The sequence below is a fragment of the Chelonia mydas genome, chromosome 16 (assembly GCF_015237465.2).
Source record: "Chelonia mydas isolate rCheMyd1 chromosome 16, rCheMyd1.pri.v2, whole genome shotgun sequence".
NCBI lineage: Eukaryota > Metazoa > Chordata > Testudines > Cheloniidae > Chelonia > Chelonia mydas.
In genome coordinates this window covers 16981824-16995883 of record NC_057857.1, presented here as the reverse complement: position 1 = coordinate 16995883, position 14060 = coordinate 16981824, and the positions used below count along the sequence as shown (strand labels likewise).

General features: G+C 43.5%; 1 protein-coding gene across 6 annotated transcripts in view; it reads left to right on the top strand.

The window, feature by feature from the left end:
- VAV2 (vav guanine nucleotide exchange factor 2) overlaps positions 1-14060 on the top strand; it is a 309428-nt gene that overhangs the window by 180177 nt on the left and 115191 nt on the right. For all 6 annotated transcript variants that reach the window (XM_037879836.2, XM_037879838.2, XM_037879837.2 and 3 more), the window contains exon 3: positions 13331-13389. In XM_037879836.2, coding sequence (XP_037735764.1) covers positions 13331-13389 — 59 coding nt within the window. The remainder of the gene's footprint in view (positions 1-13330; positions 13390-14060) is intronic.

The window sequence follows — 14060 nt, the reverse complement described above, 5'->3', positions numbered from 1 at the left end:
CAATGGAAACAGAGCTCCTTTTGGCTTGGTTTGGTTTTTTTCTTCTCCTTGGAACTTTCGATCAGAAGAGCTGTTGATTGAAGTGCCTTGTTAAAAAAACAAAACAAACAAAAATAAAAAAATAAAAGAAAAAACCCCACAACCCTCTCTTATAAACTGTTTCATTAAGAGCCGGATGAAATTTTTCACGAGAAACCTTTTTAGCTGAAAAATACAGATTTGGGTCAACAAAACAATTCATGATTTCTGGTTGGTTTTGATTAATTGTTTAAGATGGGGTGGGAGGTTTGTTTTTTAAAAAACAAAATCAGGAAGATGCTTTGTTTTGGAATTTTCCTTGACTGTACTTAAAAAAAAAATTAAATTTTTTTTTTAAAAAAAAAAACCTTCAGATTGAAACAAAATGTTTTGTTTTGAGTCAACCCAAATGAGATTTTCTGACATTTTATTTTGCCAACAAATTTTAAACATTTTCGTTCCTGGTTGACCCAATTCTATTTTTTTATTTTTATTTTTTTTCAGACCAGCACTCAAACTGTGTATTCAGTTATTTGGCCAGCTCTAATTTCATTTTCAAAGTATATCTGGGTGAGGATCTTAGCTGGAACTTAGGAGTTGGACTGTAAGTTGTTTGGGGCAGGGACTGTATTTTTGTTCTATGTTTGTACAGTGCCTAGCACAATTGGGTCCATGACTGGACATACACTACTGCAGTCATAGTGATGAGGATGATCTGGTGTTTGCCCGAATGAAACCTTTAAACGCTCTCACTATGAATGAGGGGTCAAAGTTATTAAGGCAAGCAAATGCCAGCAATAGTAGCAAAAAAGGAAGCTTTGTCAAATAAAATAAGTCCTTAATTTTAGCTGTGTGTTTGGAGGGACTGTCAGTAACAGACTCTAAAGAGATATGGCCTTGTGAGCTATTTGGATAATGCCCTCCATTGTGCTTTTGATTTGTCAAAATATCAGTTTCTGGAAGTACTCCGTTCAGATGTGCTGGGACAGGAAGATGTCCAGGGTGCAGGGAAAGTTCCTTGTTTCACTCTGAAGATGTCCAGGGTGCAGGGAAAGTTCCTTGTTTCACTCTGGTATAATTTTTCTGTGCTGATCTCCAGTTAGTAATGTTTCCAGCCAGGAGAAACTTGGCCAAGTTTTGACATTTACCAGGTTCTGCTCTCGGTTTGCTGAATAATTCAAGTTCTCTGTTCACCATGTAAAAGTTAACTGTTAAATTCAAAACTATGGCACGTGTATTGTTGCCTCTCATGCTTCAGTTCCAAGCCATGTGTAGCCGTAGTTGAAGACCAGAAGGCCTCTCCTGCAGGCCTCAGCCTGTTAAGGAGCTCCATGCTGGAATTTATAGTAATTATTGGTTAGAGAAATGGCAGAGTGACAAAGGCTGCAAACGTATGAATGAGGAAGTAGGGACTTCTGGGGTGAAATCCTGGCTCCACTAAGGTCAAGGGGACCAGGGGGAGGAAGATTCCACACAGGAAGTCTTGAACTTTTTCTCACTCCTGTGCAACAAAAACATGTCAGAGACGGGTCTCCTCACTTACAAACTTGCCCTTACGTGAAATAACCTAGCAATGACAAATTAAGATGCTATTTCCATTACTCACACAGTCCACCCCTTCCCAGCAATATTGTTTCAGCTTTCCAGCGCCTCAATAAACCAACTTTTTTTTGCCATTGCAATAATTATAGCAATCCACGTAGGGCACATCTGAAGCCATATACATCACGTATTAGATGTTCTCTGGGAGATTTGCAGTGGTGGTGTACTGTGTTGGTCCCAGGGAGTGAGTGAGACAAGGTGCGTGAGGGCATGTCTTTTGTTGGACCAGCCTCCATCCATTCGTGAAAGGAGACAAGCTTTCGAGATCTACAGAGTTCTTTTTCTGGTCTTCTGTGGGGGCAGCAGGTATTACGCGGCCTGCAGTTTGCTGTATTAATTGTTGGGCTTTGCTTTATTTCTTTACATGTGATCTTTTTCACAGGGGAGCGTGACGGTAAAGCATTTGCCAACCACATGTCAGGTGTCTACAGCTGGATTGAAATGATGTCGGCAAGCAACAGTTTCTGGTCTCTGTAGTTTGCTGGTGTTCAGGGTTGTCTGTAAACTCAAAGTGGGCTACCATTGCCTATGCCCTGATTCATAACACTTCTTGTCATCCCAGTGGTTGTCACCAGCTGAGCAGAGTAGGGCCAGAGTCACTATTTTTGGATGGCAGAACTTCATGGGCTAGCCATTAAGGGACATTCTTTCCTCCAAGTCGCTACACTTGACCCAATGCCCCAGCTTGGTGTTTGAGGCCATTGTGCTAATAGAGGGTACCATATTCCAGATGATTAGGGTTGCCAACCCTCCAGGGTTGGCCTGGATTCTCCAGGAATTAAAGATTAATATTTAATTAAGATTATGTCCTGTGATGAAATCTCCAGGAATATGTCCAACCAAAATTGGCAATCCTGTAGATGATACGTAAAGCTGAGGCCCTGAACATGTGTGGTCATTAAAGATTCCATGGCACTTTTCATGTTAACCTGAATGTCCTGGTAAAATTCCAATGTGGGTAGTTATATTCTGCCTCCTGATGCAGCTTTCCCCATTGCACATTCTTCCTCTTTCCTTGTCTGCAAGTACTAAAGTGAAACATGACCAAATTTCACTCCTCAGAGATCTGACTTTGCATCATGGCATCACACAAACACCACTCCAGAACGAAACCAAAGTAGGACTTTCAGTTACCATTGACTGCCTGGGCAGATGAGTTAGAGGCTAAGGATGAATACTTTTGGAAATCCCTCCTTCTGCAAAGTAGCCAGTGAGGTAGCACTAATATACCAGGGACATGCCTTCCAAATGCTGACGATGACTTTGGAAAACTCACAAAAGAGTTGATTCCCAAAGAAACCATCCCCAGATTTACAGTGAACCCCATACATGCTGGGACCAGACTTTGGGAGCGTAGTTAATGCTGTGCAGTTACCCATGCAGTGCAGAAATAATCAATAACGCTCATGATTATATACCTCACTCTTGGGTCTTAATGCTTTGCTCTAAGGTGTAACCAGGGACATGTTATTCACTATCCTAAGGGACAGCAATAAACATTCCGCCTCAGCGCATTAGGGCCATGCTGAGCCCAAAGGGCGGCTCTTAGCAGCAGGAGTGAGCGTTCAGTAGTTTTTCTTCTCCATCTGCAGCAGGAGGTCACTTGGGGCGTGTGACTGTCCGAGCATCATTCACAACAACTTCTCACATGAGTCAGGCACAATAAACATCCTAGTGGGGCAGAGGTGAGGGGATGTGGCACAGCCGCCTATCCATCTCTGCTCTTGTTTTCCAACTCTTGTGTTCCACGCCAGGCTTTGGTGCAAACCACTGCCTGCACTGGGTTACTGCAAAGCCTCTCTGAGCTGGTGGTTTTCCATGCAGAACATGCCAAGGGGAACAAATATCCCTTGTGGGAGCTCTGCCCAGTTTACACTATTATTTTCAATTGCATGATTTGGGGTGGTGGTGGTGGTTTTATCATTGACAGAGACTCCAAGAGGCCCCCCACGAAGACTTCCGTGCTGCAGAATTGGAGTAGGGTTGACAGGGAGATGGACTACGTGACCTACCAGGTCTCTTCCATCTCCACTATGAGTTCCTAAGTTCTTTGTACGATTCTGTGTATGAAAAACACACTATTTTTTATTTTTAATATTATTCCCTATGAATGTTGCTGGCCGTTTTTGGTCAGGGACAGGATGGGATGGGACACATTAAGAACACATTCTTTCAGCTTGATTCTGGACTTCTAGGCCACTCGGGGAGGACAAAGGAGCTTTAAATTGAAAGGAGAAGCACCCCTTGTGGAGGCTGTGTCTTTGGATGGTATTGAGCTGCCGTGAGGTTTCTGCACCAGCTCTGTTCCCAGCCTTCAGCCCAGGGTGTGTGGCAGGAGCATGGCCAGAGCAGTCTGTCCTGTGGCTCCTGTGGTGGGTTGCCGCCCTTCAAGATGCTACCTGATGCACTGAAATACCACGGAGCCTGCCTGTTCTGCCAGCATGGGCTCCCTTTAACCTGTCTTGCTGAGCCAGGCTCTTAAGCCTCCTCTAGCGCGCACACAGGCAGCGCCACACCAGATGCAGAAAGACACAGACACTGAAATCAGCTGTGGGAAGACTCAGCTTAAGGGACTTGCCCCAGCACTCAGGTGCCCACCTCCCTTGGAGTGCAGACCCAAAGGTATATTGTCTTGCACTATATAGAAAAATCTGCACAGCACAAGCTCATAAAAATTTGCCCTCTCCCTCAATGCGAAGAAAGATATGCACAACTTCTCCCCCCTCCCCCCATTAGAAATTGCACAAACTGGGTTTAATAATAAACAAAACAACTTTATTAACTGTAAAAGGCAGATTTTAAGTGAATATAAGGGATAGCAAACAGAACAAAGCAAATTACTGAGCAAATAAAATAAAACACGGAGACTAAACTTAATACACTAAAGAAATTGGCTACAAATAGTAATTTCTCACCTTAAATGTTGATTCAGGCAGATTGCAAAGATTCTTGAAAGCCAGCTGCACTGGTCTGCAGCTTGAAACTTCAGGTATTATTACTCACAGGCTAAACAACCTTCCAGTCTGGGCTCAACTCTTCTCCCCACAGCTCAGTTCTTGCTTCCAGATGTTTTTCAGTGTCTCTTTGGCCAGGGAGGTAGAGGAGAACCCCGATGTCACTCCCCTGGCTTATATAGCTTTTGTGTATGATGAGAAGCCTTTGTCTTCCAGTGGAAAAAAACTCGCATTCCAAGGTGGGGTCCAGTACCAGGTGACTCAGTCATATGTCTCTGAAGGGTCGTTACAGCCATTACTCACAGGCTGTTTGGAGTGTCCACAGGAAGACTAAGCTCTTTCACAGTCCATTGTCTCTGCCATCAGCCCTGTCTGACTTTTTCATTGTTGTACCTGAAAGGCTAGTTGTGGGTGTTATCCAAAGTAACACATTTGAAATACAGATACGTTGTCAATATTCCTAACTTCCTAATTTCCTACAGAAATGATACATGAATACAAATTGGATAATCACATTCAGTAAATTATAACCTTTCCAATGATACCTTACATGAGCCATCTTGCATAAAGTATATTTTGGTTATGTCATATTCATATCATAACAATATTTCTATGAAGAATATGGGGTGTAAAGTCACAGCTCCTCTCTGCCCAACCCCAAGACTGGTCTAACTTGCAGGAGACTCCATAGCCCTAGAATGCAGGAGACATTAAGATGGCCCATGTCCCACACGATTAACTGAGAATCAGGCTTGTATTTTTGCCTGGACGACCTGAGGGATCTGGAACATGCAGAAAGCAAAAATAAACAAGATTGCACTGTAATGCCCTGATCCCACAATGAGCTACTGGTGCCCACGTCGGGGCCCTTCTGATCTGCACAGAGGCAGGCACCCGTCTGCATGGAGTTCATTGCAGACTCACTGCCTAGAATGTGAAGTTAGCCTAAAGAGAGCCCCCTAAGCTCCATTTTCTCCATGATTGATTGAGCAAGAAGTCTCTCTTCTGGGGTTGGCTGCATGTGGGGGCAAGCAGGAGGGAGGCAATGAAAAGTAGCTTTTCCTCTTCATGTCAGTTCGAAAACGGGAAAGAAATGTAGCAGAAGCAGATGGAATGCCTCCGGCCTGGGCTTTTGTAGGTCAGATGATTTTTTTTCTGCTCGTTTGGTAAATTTAACTCCATTTAAGTCTCGGTCTCTTCTTAATAATATGTTCTTTTTCCTGACCTCTTTACAAATCATAAATGACAGTTATATTCAAGTGGCAGAACAACTGTGGGGACAAGTGCTCAAGGGTGAGGTTTGCAATGTCGAGTGAGTCTTGAAAATGTCTACTGGGCTGATTGAGAAGTCTCCTCTTTGGACAGAATGTTTGCACCTTTGATGTGTGAGTGTGTGTGTGTGAGAGAGAGAGAGAGAGATGTCTTCTGCTATAGCCTCCATTGCAGCAAGCCTTGGAGAGGGGGCTGAAGTTAATGAAGTAACTTCTGCTAAATGGGGTTGAATACTTGTCAGGGTTCCCTCCCCACTCTGAACTCTAGGGTACAGATGTGGGGACCCTCATGAAAGACCCCCTAAGCTTATTTCTACCAACTGAGGTTAAAACTTCCCCAAGGCACAAATTCTTTGCCCTTGGAGGGTACGCTGCCAGCAAGTGATTTAACAAAGAATCAGGGAAAGGACCACTTGGAGTTCCTGTTCCCCCAAAATATCCCCCCAAGCCCTTACACCCCCTTTCCTGGGGAGGCTTGAGAATAATATCCTAACCAATTGGTTACAAAGTGATCACAGACCCAAACCCCTGGGTCTTAGGACAATAGAGAAATCGGTCAGGCTCTTAAAAGAAGGATTTTATTTTAAAAAAAGGTAAAAATCACCTCTGTAAAATCAGGATGGAAAATAACTTTACAGGGTAACAAAAGATTTAAAAACACAGCAGAAGTTCCTCTAGGCTTAGTTTCAAAGTTACAAAAAACAGGAATAAACCTCTCTCCAGCAAAGGAAAAATTCACAAGCAGAACAAAAGATAATCTAACACGCCTTGTCTGGCTTTTACTTTCAATTTTTGTAATATGAGAGACTTTTAGGATAGTTTATCGGAGAAGGAGTTTTCTGACCTGATACTTCGCTGCTTCCCAAGAGAACACACCAAACAAAGCCTTTCTCCTTCCCCCGACTCCTCCCACCCCAGATTTGAAAGTATCTTCTGTCCCCATTGGTCCTTTTGGTCAGGTGCCAACCAGGTTATTTGAGCTTCTTAACCCCTTACAGGTAGGGAGGAATTCTAGGCTACCCTTAGCTGTATTGTTATGACAATACTCATGATGGTATTTAGTAAATTTTAGTAGTTAAACACTTTGTTTTTAAACTTTGCAATACCTGTAGCTGGTATTCAATAACACGTACATAGGCCCAGATTCAGCAAAGTGCTTGAAAAGGTGTTTAGCTTAAATAACTTCCTTAAGTATATGCATGCATTGACTCCAGCGAGTTGCTAAGTGCTTCGCTGAATAGCAGCATTGCCAACTCTTTGATTTTATAGTGGGTTTCATGATATTTAAGAAAAACACCAAAGTCCAAGCTCCTGGAGTTATATTATTACATGAGAATCTCCTCTTTAATTTAAAAAAATATATGATTTAGATCTCATTGTTGCAAAGAAAACCTTGAAGATGTGAACACTGAAGGCTCAAAAACGTGAAAGTAAATGAAAAGAACCCACAATCTATTATTTTTAAAAATCGTGAATCTCGTGATTTTTAAAGGCTTTGGTATGCTTTGGTCTGCTTTGGCCATACCAAAATAGGGATGCTTTCCTGAATTGCGGCCAGGCTGAATCACCCATAGCATTTTAAAGACTAACCGATTTATTTGGGCATAAGCTTTCATGGGTAAAAAACCCTACTTCTTCAGATGCATGGAGTGAAAATTACAGATGCAGGCATAAATATACTGACACATGAAGAGAAGGGAGTTACCTTACAAGTAACTTGTCAGCAAGTTAAAATCACAGTATTCTTGTCAGCAAGTTAAAGAAGTATGGGCTGGAGGGATGCACTACAAGGTGGGTAGAAAGTTGGCTAGATTGTCGGGCTCAACGGGTAGTGATCAATGGCTCCATGTCTAGTTGGCAGCCGGTATCTAGCGGAGTGCCCCAAGGGTCGGTCCTGGGGCCGGTTTTGTTCAATATCTTCTTTAATGATCTGGAGGATGGTGTGGATTGCACCCTCAGCAAGTTTGCGGAAGACATTAAACTGGGAGGAGTGGTAGATACACTGGAGGGTAGGGATAGCATACAGAGGGCCCTAGACAAATTGTAGGATTGGGCCAAAAGAAATCTGATGAGGTTCAACAGGGACAAGTGCAAGTCCTGCACTTAGGACGGAAGAATCCAATGCACCGCTACAGACTAGGGACCGAATGGCTAGGCAGCAGTTCTGCAGAGAAGGACCTAGGGGTGACAGTGGACGAGAAGCTGGATATGAGTCAACAGTGTGCCCTTGTTGCCAAGAAGGCCAATGGCATTTTGGGATGTATAGGTAGGGGCATTGCCAGCAGATCAAGCGATGTGATCGTTCCCCTCTATTCGACATTGGTGAGGCCTCATCTGGAGTACTGTGTCCAGTTTTGGGCCCCACACTATAAGAAGGATGTGGAGAAATTGGAGAGAGTCCAGCGAAGGGCAACAAAAATGATTAGGGATCTGGAACACATGACTTATGAGGAGAGGCTGAGGGAACTGGGATTGTTTAGTCTACGGAAGAGAAGAATGAGGGGGGATTTGATAGCTGCTTTTAACTACCTGAAAGGTGGATCCAAAGAGGATGGATCTAGACTATTCTCAGTGATAGCAGATGTCAGGACAAGGAGTAATGGTCTCAAGTTGCAGTGGGGGAGATTTAGGTTGGATATTAGGAAAACCTTTTTCACTAGGAGGGTGGTGAAACACTGGAATGCGTTACCTAGGGAGGTGGTGGAATCCCCTTCCTTAGAAGTTTTTAAGGTCAGGCTTGACAAAGCCCTGGCTGGGATGATTTAGTTGGGGATTGGTCCTGCTCTGGGCAGGGGGTTGGACTAGATGACCTCCAGAGGTCCCTTCCAACTCTGATATTCTATGATTCTAAGTGGAGAACCAGTGTTAACAAGGCCAGTTCAGTCAGGGTGGATGTGGGTGTCACCTCCTCATAAATTATTGGGAGTGGACCACATCCACCCTGACTGAATTGGCCTTGTTGACACTAGTTCTTCACTTCTCTTCATGTGTCAGTATATTTATGCTTGCAACTGTAATTTTCACTCCATGCATCTGAAGAAGTAGGGTTTTTTACCCAAGAAAGCTTATGCCAAATAAATCGATTAGTCTTTAAGGTGCCACTAGACTCCTTGTTGTTTTCGAGGATACAGACTAACATGGCTACCCCTCTGATACTTGGCACCAAAGCATTTTGAGACTACATGGCAATACTAATTTTACTGAGTGATTTTGTGCTTTCAAATGGATTTTATAGAGATCTAAACAATTGTGTGCAAAAATTAGAAAATACCGCAGACTACGTTCAAGGGGAAAATACACCACAAGACACACAGCTTTGGCACTTGGCTAGAAGAGATATTCAACATGCTATATACAACTAGAATGTTTGCTTTTTACTTTGCTACGTCAAACCCTATGGGCTTTCCCTTTGTTAAAGGGATGCTGTCCTGATAACAAGCTATTTAAACATATAAGAGTATACTACTTATTTTTACTGAAGTATGCTAGACATCCTACCGTCCAGATAGATTGATGTGCCCAGGAGAGCTTACAGACTCTTATGTGTGTGACTAGTCCCACTGAGATCAATCAGGCCTGGTTAACGTCCCTCGTGTGTTTGCAAGGATTTTAATTTTAGATGCAACTCAGCGACTGGAGTTATCGCACAATAGAAGGAGAGGGGGTTGAGTCAGAATAATATCCGAGCTGTTGTTATGCATTTATGGCTCGTGCATACTTTGATTCATTTAAAAGTGGATCCGCAGGCTAGAACGGAAGTCATTTCTTGAGTAGGGGGACAGCATGAGCATTAATGGCAACACTTTGGGGGGAATCAAAGGGGTGGGGAGTGTGCATGGGTGGGGTGGGTCAAAGTTGTAAGACTGGAGTAAATTCTCCGTTGGTATACATGAGCATAACTCCCTTTGCAGTAAGTAGAGTCACACCCATGTACACTAGCACAGAGTTTGGCTCTCTGTCAAATATAAAAGCAAGGGGGGATTCATGTAGGGCCTTGAAGGCCAAGGACAAGACAATCAGGCCTTTACCTATGTCCTTAACACCACCCTAGGGCTTGTCTACACTACCAAGTTGTGTTGACAAAACTTATGTCGACACCCAGAAGTTGGCAAAACAAAAATCGCCAAAGGGTATTCACACTTGCTTCCTCTGTCGACAGATCACGTCCACATTGGGGACACCATCATCGACAGGGTGAGCAGTGCACCGTGGATATGTATCCCATGGTGCAGTATTGTGGGAAGGAAGAGATGATCGCTGCGCATCTTGGGAGTCTCTCTGAGTTCTCCTGCAGCCCCCTCAGCTGCTGAGAGCAGCATCATGAGTAGCTCTGGGAGCTTTCCGTGCTGAGGAATGGCAAAGCAGCCCAGCGGTCTGTCCCACTCTGGCTGCAGCAGCCACCTGTCTGCTGCTCTGTTCCTAGTGCCGGGCAGAACAGGAGCATTCCAATGATTTGCCCTTTGTTTGTTCCCCAAAGGGAGCAGCACACAGATACCTCCCGGAGCTTTGAAAGGGGAGGGGCGCATGCCTGCAGGGCAGCAAAGATCAAAACACTGAGCAGAGCCATCAGGGCAGGCATGGTGGGATACTGGCGGAAGCCAGTTCTGTCGACAAAACAATCAGCAGTGTCTACACTGGCTGTTTGTCGACAATAAAGGGAGGGGAAAAGACAAAAGTCTCTCGTAGGGGTGGAAGCTTTTTGTCGCCAAAACTGCGTGTTTTTCGCGACAAAAGTCCCATTGTACTATGTATGTTCTTGCTGTTTTGTCACCAAAAGGCAGTTTTTGGCGACAAAACTTGACAGTGTAGACAAGCCCTTAGAGTGCTGAAATGGAAAACTCTTCATAGCCATGTGCATCCCTCCCTTTTTCGGTGTTTGCTACCTCTCCCCACCTATCCGCCAGAGCAACATAAATTGGTTAGTCTCTAAGGTGCCACAAGTACACCTTTTCTTTTTGCGAATACAGACTAACACGGCTGCTACTCTGAAACCTGTCATTACACAGGATTGTTTCACCTTATCTATCATCAGTTTCACTTTCTGCTGTTTCTGCAGTAGTCCAGTGCTTTGGGGTTGGGTTTTCAACACTGCAGGAAATGTTGAAATGAAAAAGGAAAAAAAAATGCAATCAAAAATTCCTCCAATTGAAATCCTTTCTTTTTTTTAATCCCTCCCCCCCCCCCGCCCAACAATTCAGATCCTATTTTGTAAAATCCCCCAGCCATCGACCTGCTTTCTCTTTCTTTAACTACACCTGCATTTTCAGCTTAGTGTAGATAGCAGATTTTAAAGTTGAATATAGGTAATTTTCAAAAAAGTGAAACACAGGAAAGTTCAATTTAGGGGGAGAGAAAAAACAACCCAAGCAGCCAACGAATCCAAAAGGGGAAACAAAAAACAATGAAAGTTCTCTGACCAAAAACGGGTGCTAAGAAAGACAAAAGCCATTTCTAGCACCACAGATACTACTAAATGTTGTTGAATACAGCTATGCCTGAAATCTAGAGAGATCTGGCCGTATTGAGAGGTCAAAAGGTTTCGTCTTGCTTTCTTGTTAAGTGTCTCATTGGCAGAGTCTCGGCTGATCTCTCTCTTTCCTGAGAGATCCTCAGCGTGCTGGCTACAGCCCTGCGGATATACCTGTCTTGTATGCTTTATAAATATCACCATCCTAATCCCCCACTCTGCATCTTACCGTCACCAGCCTTCTGGCCAGGGAGGACTGAAAAGGACTCTAGTTTTGACAGGCTTTGAATCATGATCCGCCAGAGGAACTGGTAGTGAGCATAAGTGCTGGAACGAGGGCTGCTGGGGGTGCTGGTGCACCTCCTGGCTTGAAGTAATAATAACAACCGAAGTACATGGTTTCTGCCTTCAGCACTCCCACTATACAAATTGTTCCAGCACCACTGGTCCTGAGCATGACCTGAGGCCTTCCTGTCCCCTGCTAGCCTGGGCAGCAAGAATCCAAGAGCAGAGCCCATGTCTTCCTGCCTGGCAATAAAGTGGCCGGATTTGAAAGAAAGTTCAGCACAGAGGACATCACGATGGAAGCTGCTGGATGCTGAGATCTTCAGAAAATCTGGTCCTAATACTGAGTTGCCAGTTCATGATGTCACCTGATAGTTCTAGTAAAGCTTTGCATTTACATGTCATCCTGCACGTGAGGATCTCAAAGCAATTTTATAAACACTTCCTAACAGCTCTGTGAGGTAGGTAAGAACTTGTATCCCCGTTTTACAGATGGGGAAATTGAATCCCAGGCAAGCTAGCACTTAGTGAAGCTCAGATATTCTGTGGTGGTTCCCGGAATAGAACCCAGGAGTCCTTACTGCCACGCCCAGGTACTAACCACTTCCTTGGAAGTTCACTAGCTAAAGAGGATTTTGTGATGCCAAGCAGCTGGAAAAGAGGAGATCCAGGAAAGAAAATATTGCAAGGAAATATAAAATAAGGTTTAATTTTTTTTCTTTCCAGGGGCTGCAAAATGATGGTTGCAGGTTCTATTTTCTTTAAATGAAAAGTGGGTTCAGTTTTTCTCATTAGAGGTCAAAATTGCAACATATTTTGTCAATTTACAAAAGTTATCAGAGCTACACCTGGTAGAAAAACAGGATGAATTTTTCACAGCATACATATTAATGATATATTTTTTCTGTATGCCACTTATCAGATTTGGGGTTAGATCTATTGTGAAAACAACACAATGATCCAAGTTCACCCTGGCATAAGTGGACACAACTGCATTGAAATGATAGGAGTTGAGCCCACTTTACGCTAGCAGTGAAATTTGGCTCAATCTTTTTATTTCATGTGCAAAAAGATCATAAATTATTCAATAGAAGAGTACAAGGCTAGAATTCTTCAAGAGGTACTGGTTATTGCATAAAACCATTAGAGCAGGTCTAGAATTATTGTGCATGAGCTCCAAGGTGGAATTTCCTTGTATTACATTGTTACCTATTTGTTTCCTTTATATTAGAAGGTTAGAATTTTTGTTTGTTTCCATTCAGCAGCAAAAACAAAAGTTGTGTTAGCATTGATAGAATGTCATGTGAACACGATAATCCCTATGCGCTGTCACATCAATACTTAAAGCCCTTGTGTGTTGTCTTCTGGTTTGTTGGAATGTTCGGAAGCCATGGGAATGAAGAAAGAACTCTAATTTTACTTTGCCTCTTGATAGGGTTGTGATCTCAGCTTTAATAAAGTTTAGTGGGGCAGGGACCATCTTTCTGTTCAATGTTTGTACAGCACCTAACACAATGGGTCCTGATCAATGACCGGGGCTGCTAGGAACTACCACATAACAGATAAGGGCCTATTTGTCAGAGGGGCCGTGCACTCACATTTCAGTAGTAGTCAATGGTAGCAGCAGGTCTGAAAATTGATCCCCAAGTATCTTTCTCTCCATTAGTTTTAGCTATAGCTTCCCTTTTCTATTGTAATCACACCAGGGTTTCTTTTTTTTTTCTCCTTTCCAGGTTATATCAGCTGTATCCAGACTTTCCCACCACAGTATCGTTCAAACCAAAGGAATTAGGTAAGATTCTTTTAACATGATGCTTTAGATAAAATTGGCTTCCCCTCCACCCCCAGCGGACTCTCCTTGTGCTTAATCGCATTGGAATCTATAAAGATAATAAATTGGCAGTGTGCATGTTAAAAGTTAGACAGCAAACAGGCTGCCTTTGAGATCACTACATGGTGCTTATTAAAATGCACTGCTGACTACAGTTTATACCCTTCCCCAGCAGTACAGACAGAGCAAAGAGTGTGTAAGTAGTGTGCATGTGTGCAATGGGGCACAGTCACTGCAGGGTGGGCACAGATAGAAGTGAGAGGGAGATGTTTCCTCCTCCTAAACTTTTTACAGTCCTGTGTATGTCCCCTCTCTCAATAAATCTGCCACACTCCTGCATTTCCCCCCAACTGTCCTTAGGTTTTATGGTGACTGCACCTCTGTTCTGTACATTCCCAAAATAATCCACACAGAATGTTTGTTTTTTTAATGCAAACTCTCTTGTGGCATCTGGTAGAATCCTGGGTTGTTCCATGCAGGAAAACTGGGATTTTGGCCACACAAGCCTAGTTCCTCTTTCTGGGAATAAACACCCTTCTGTCTTGTTGGATCTATAGCCATCCTGGGCCTGAAACAAAGCACTGTCCCCCTTTCCTACCACTCACTTCAAAGGCTGGCTGCTGTCTTTGAAA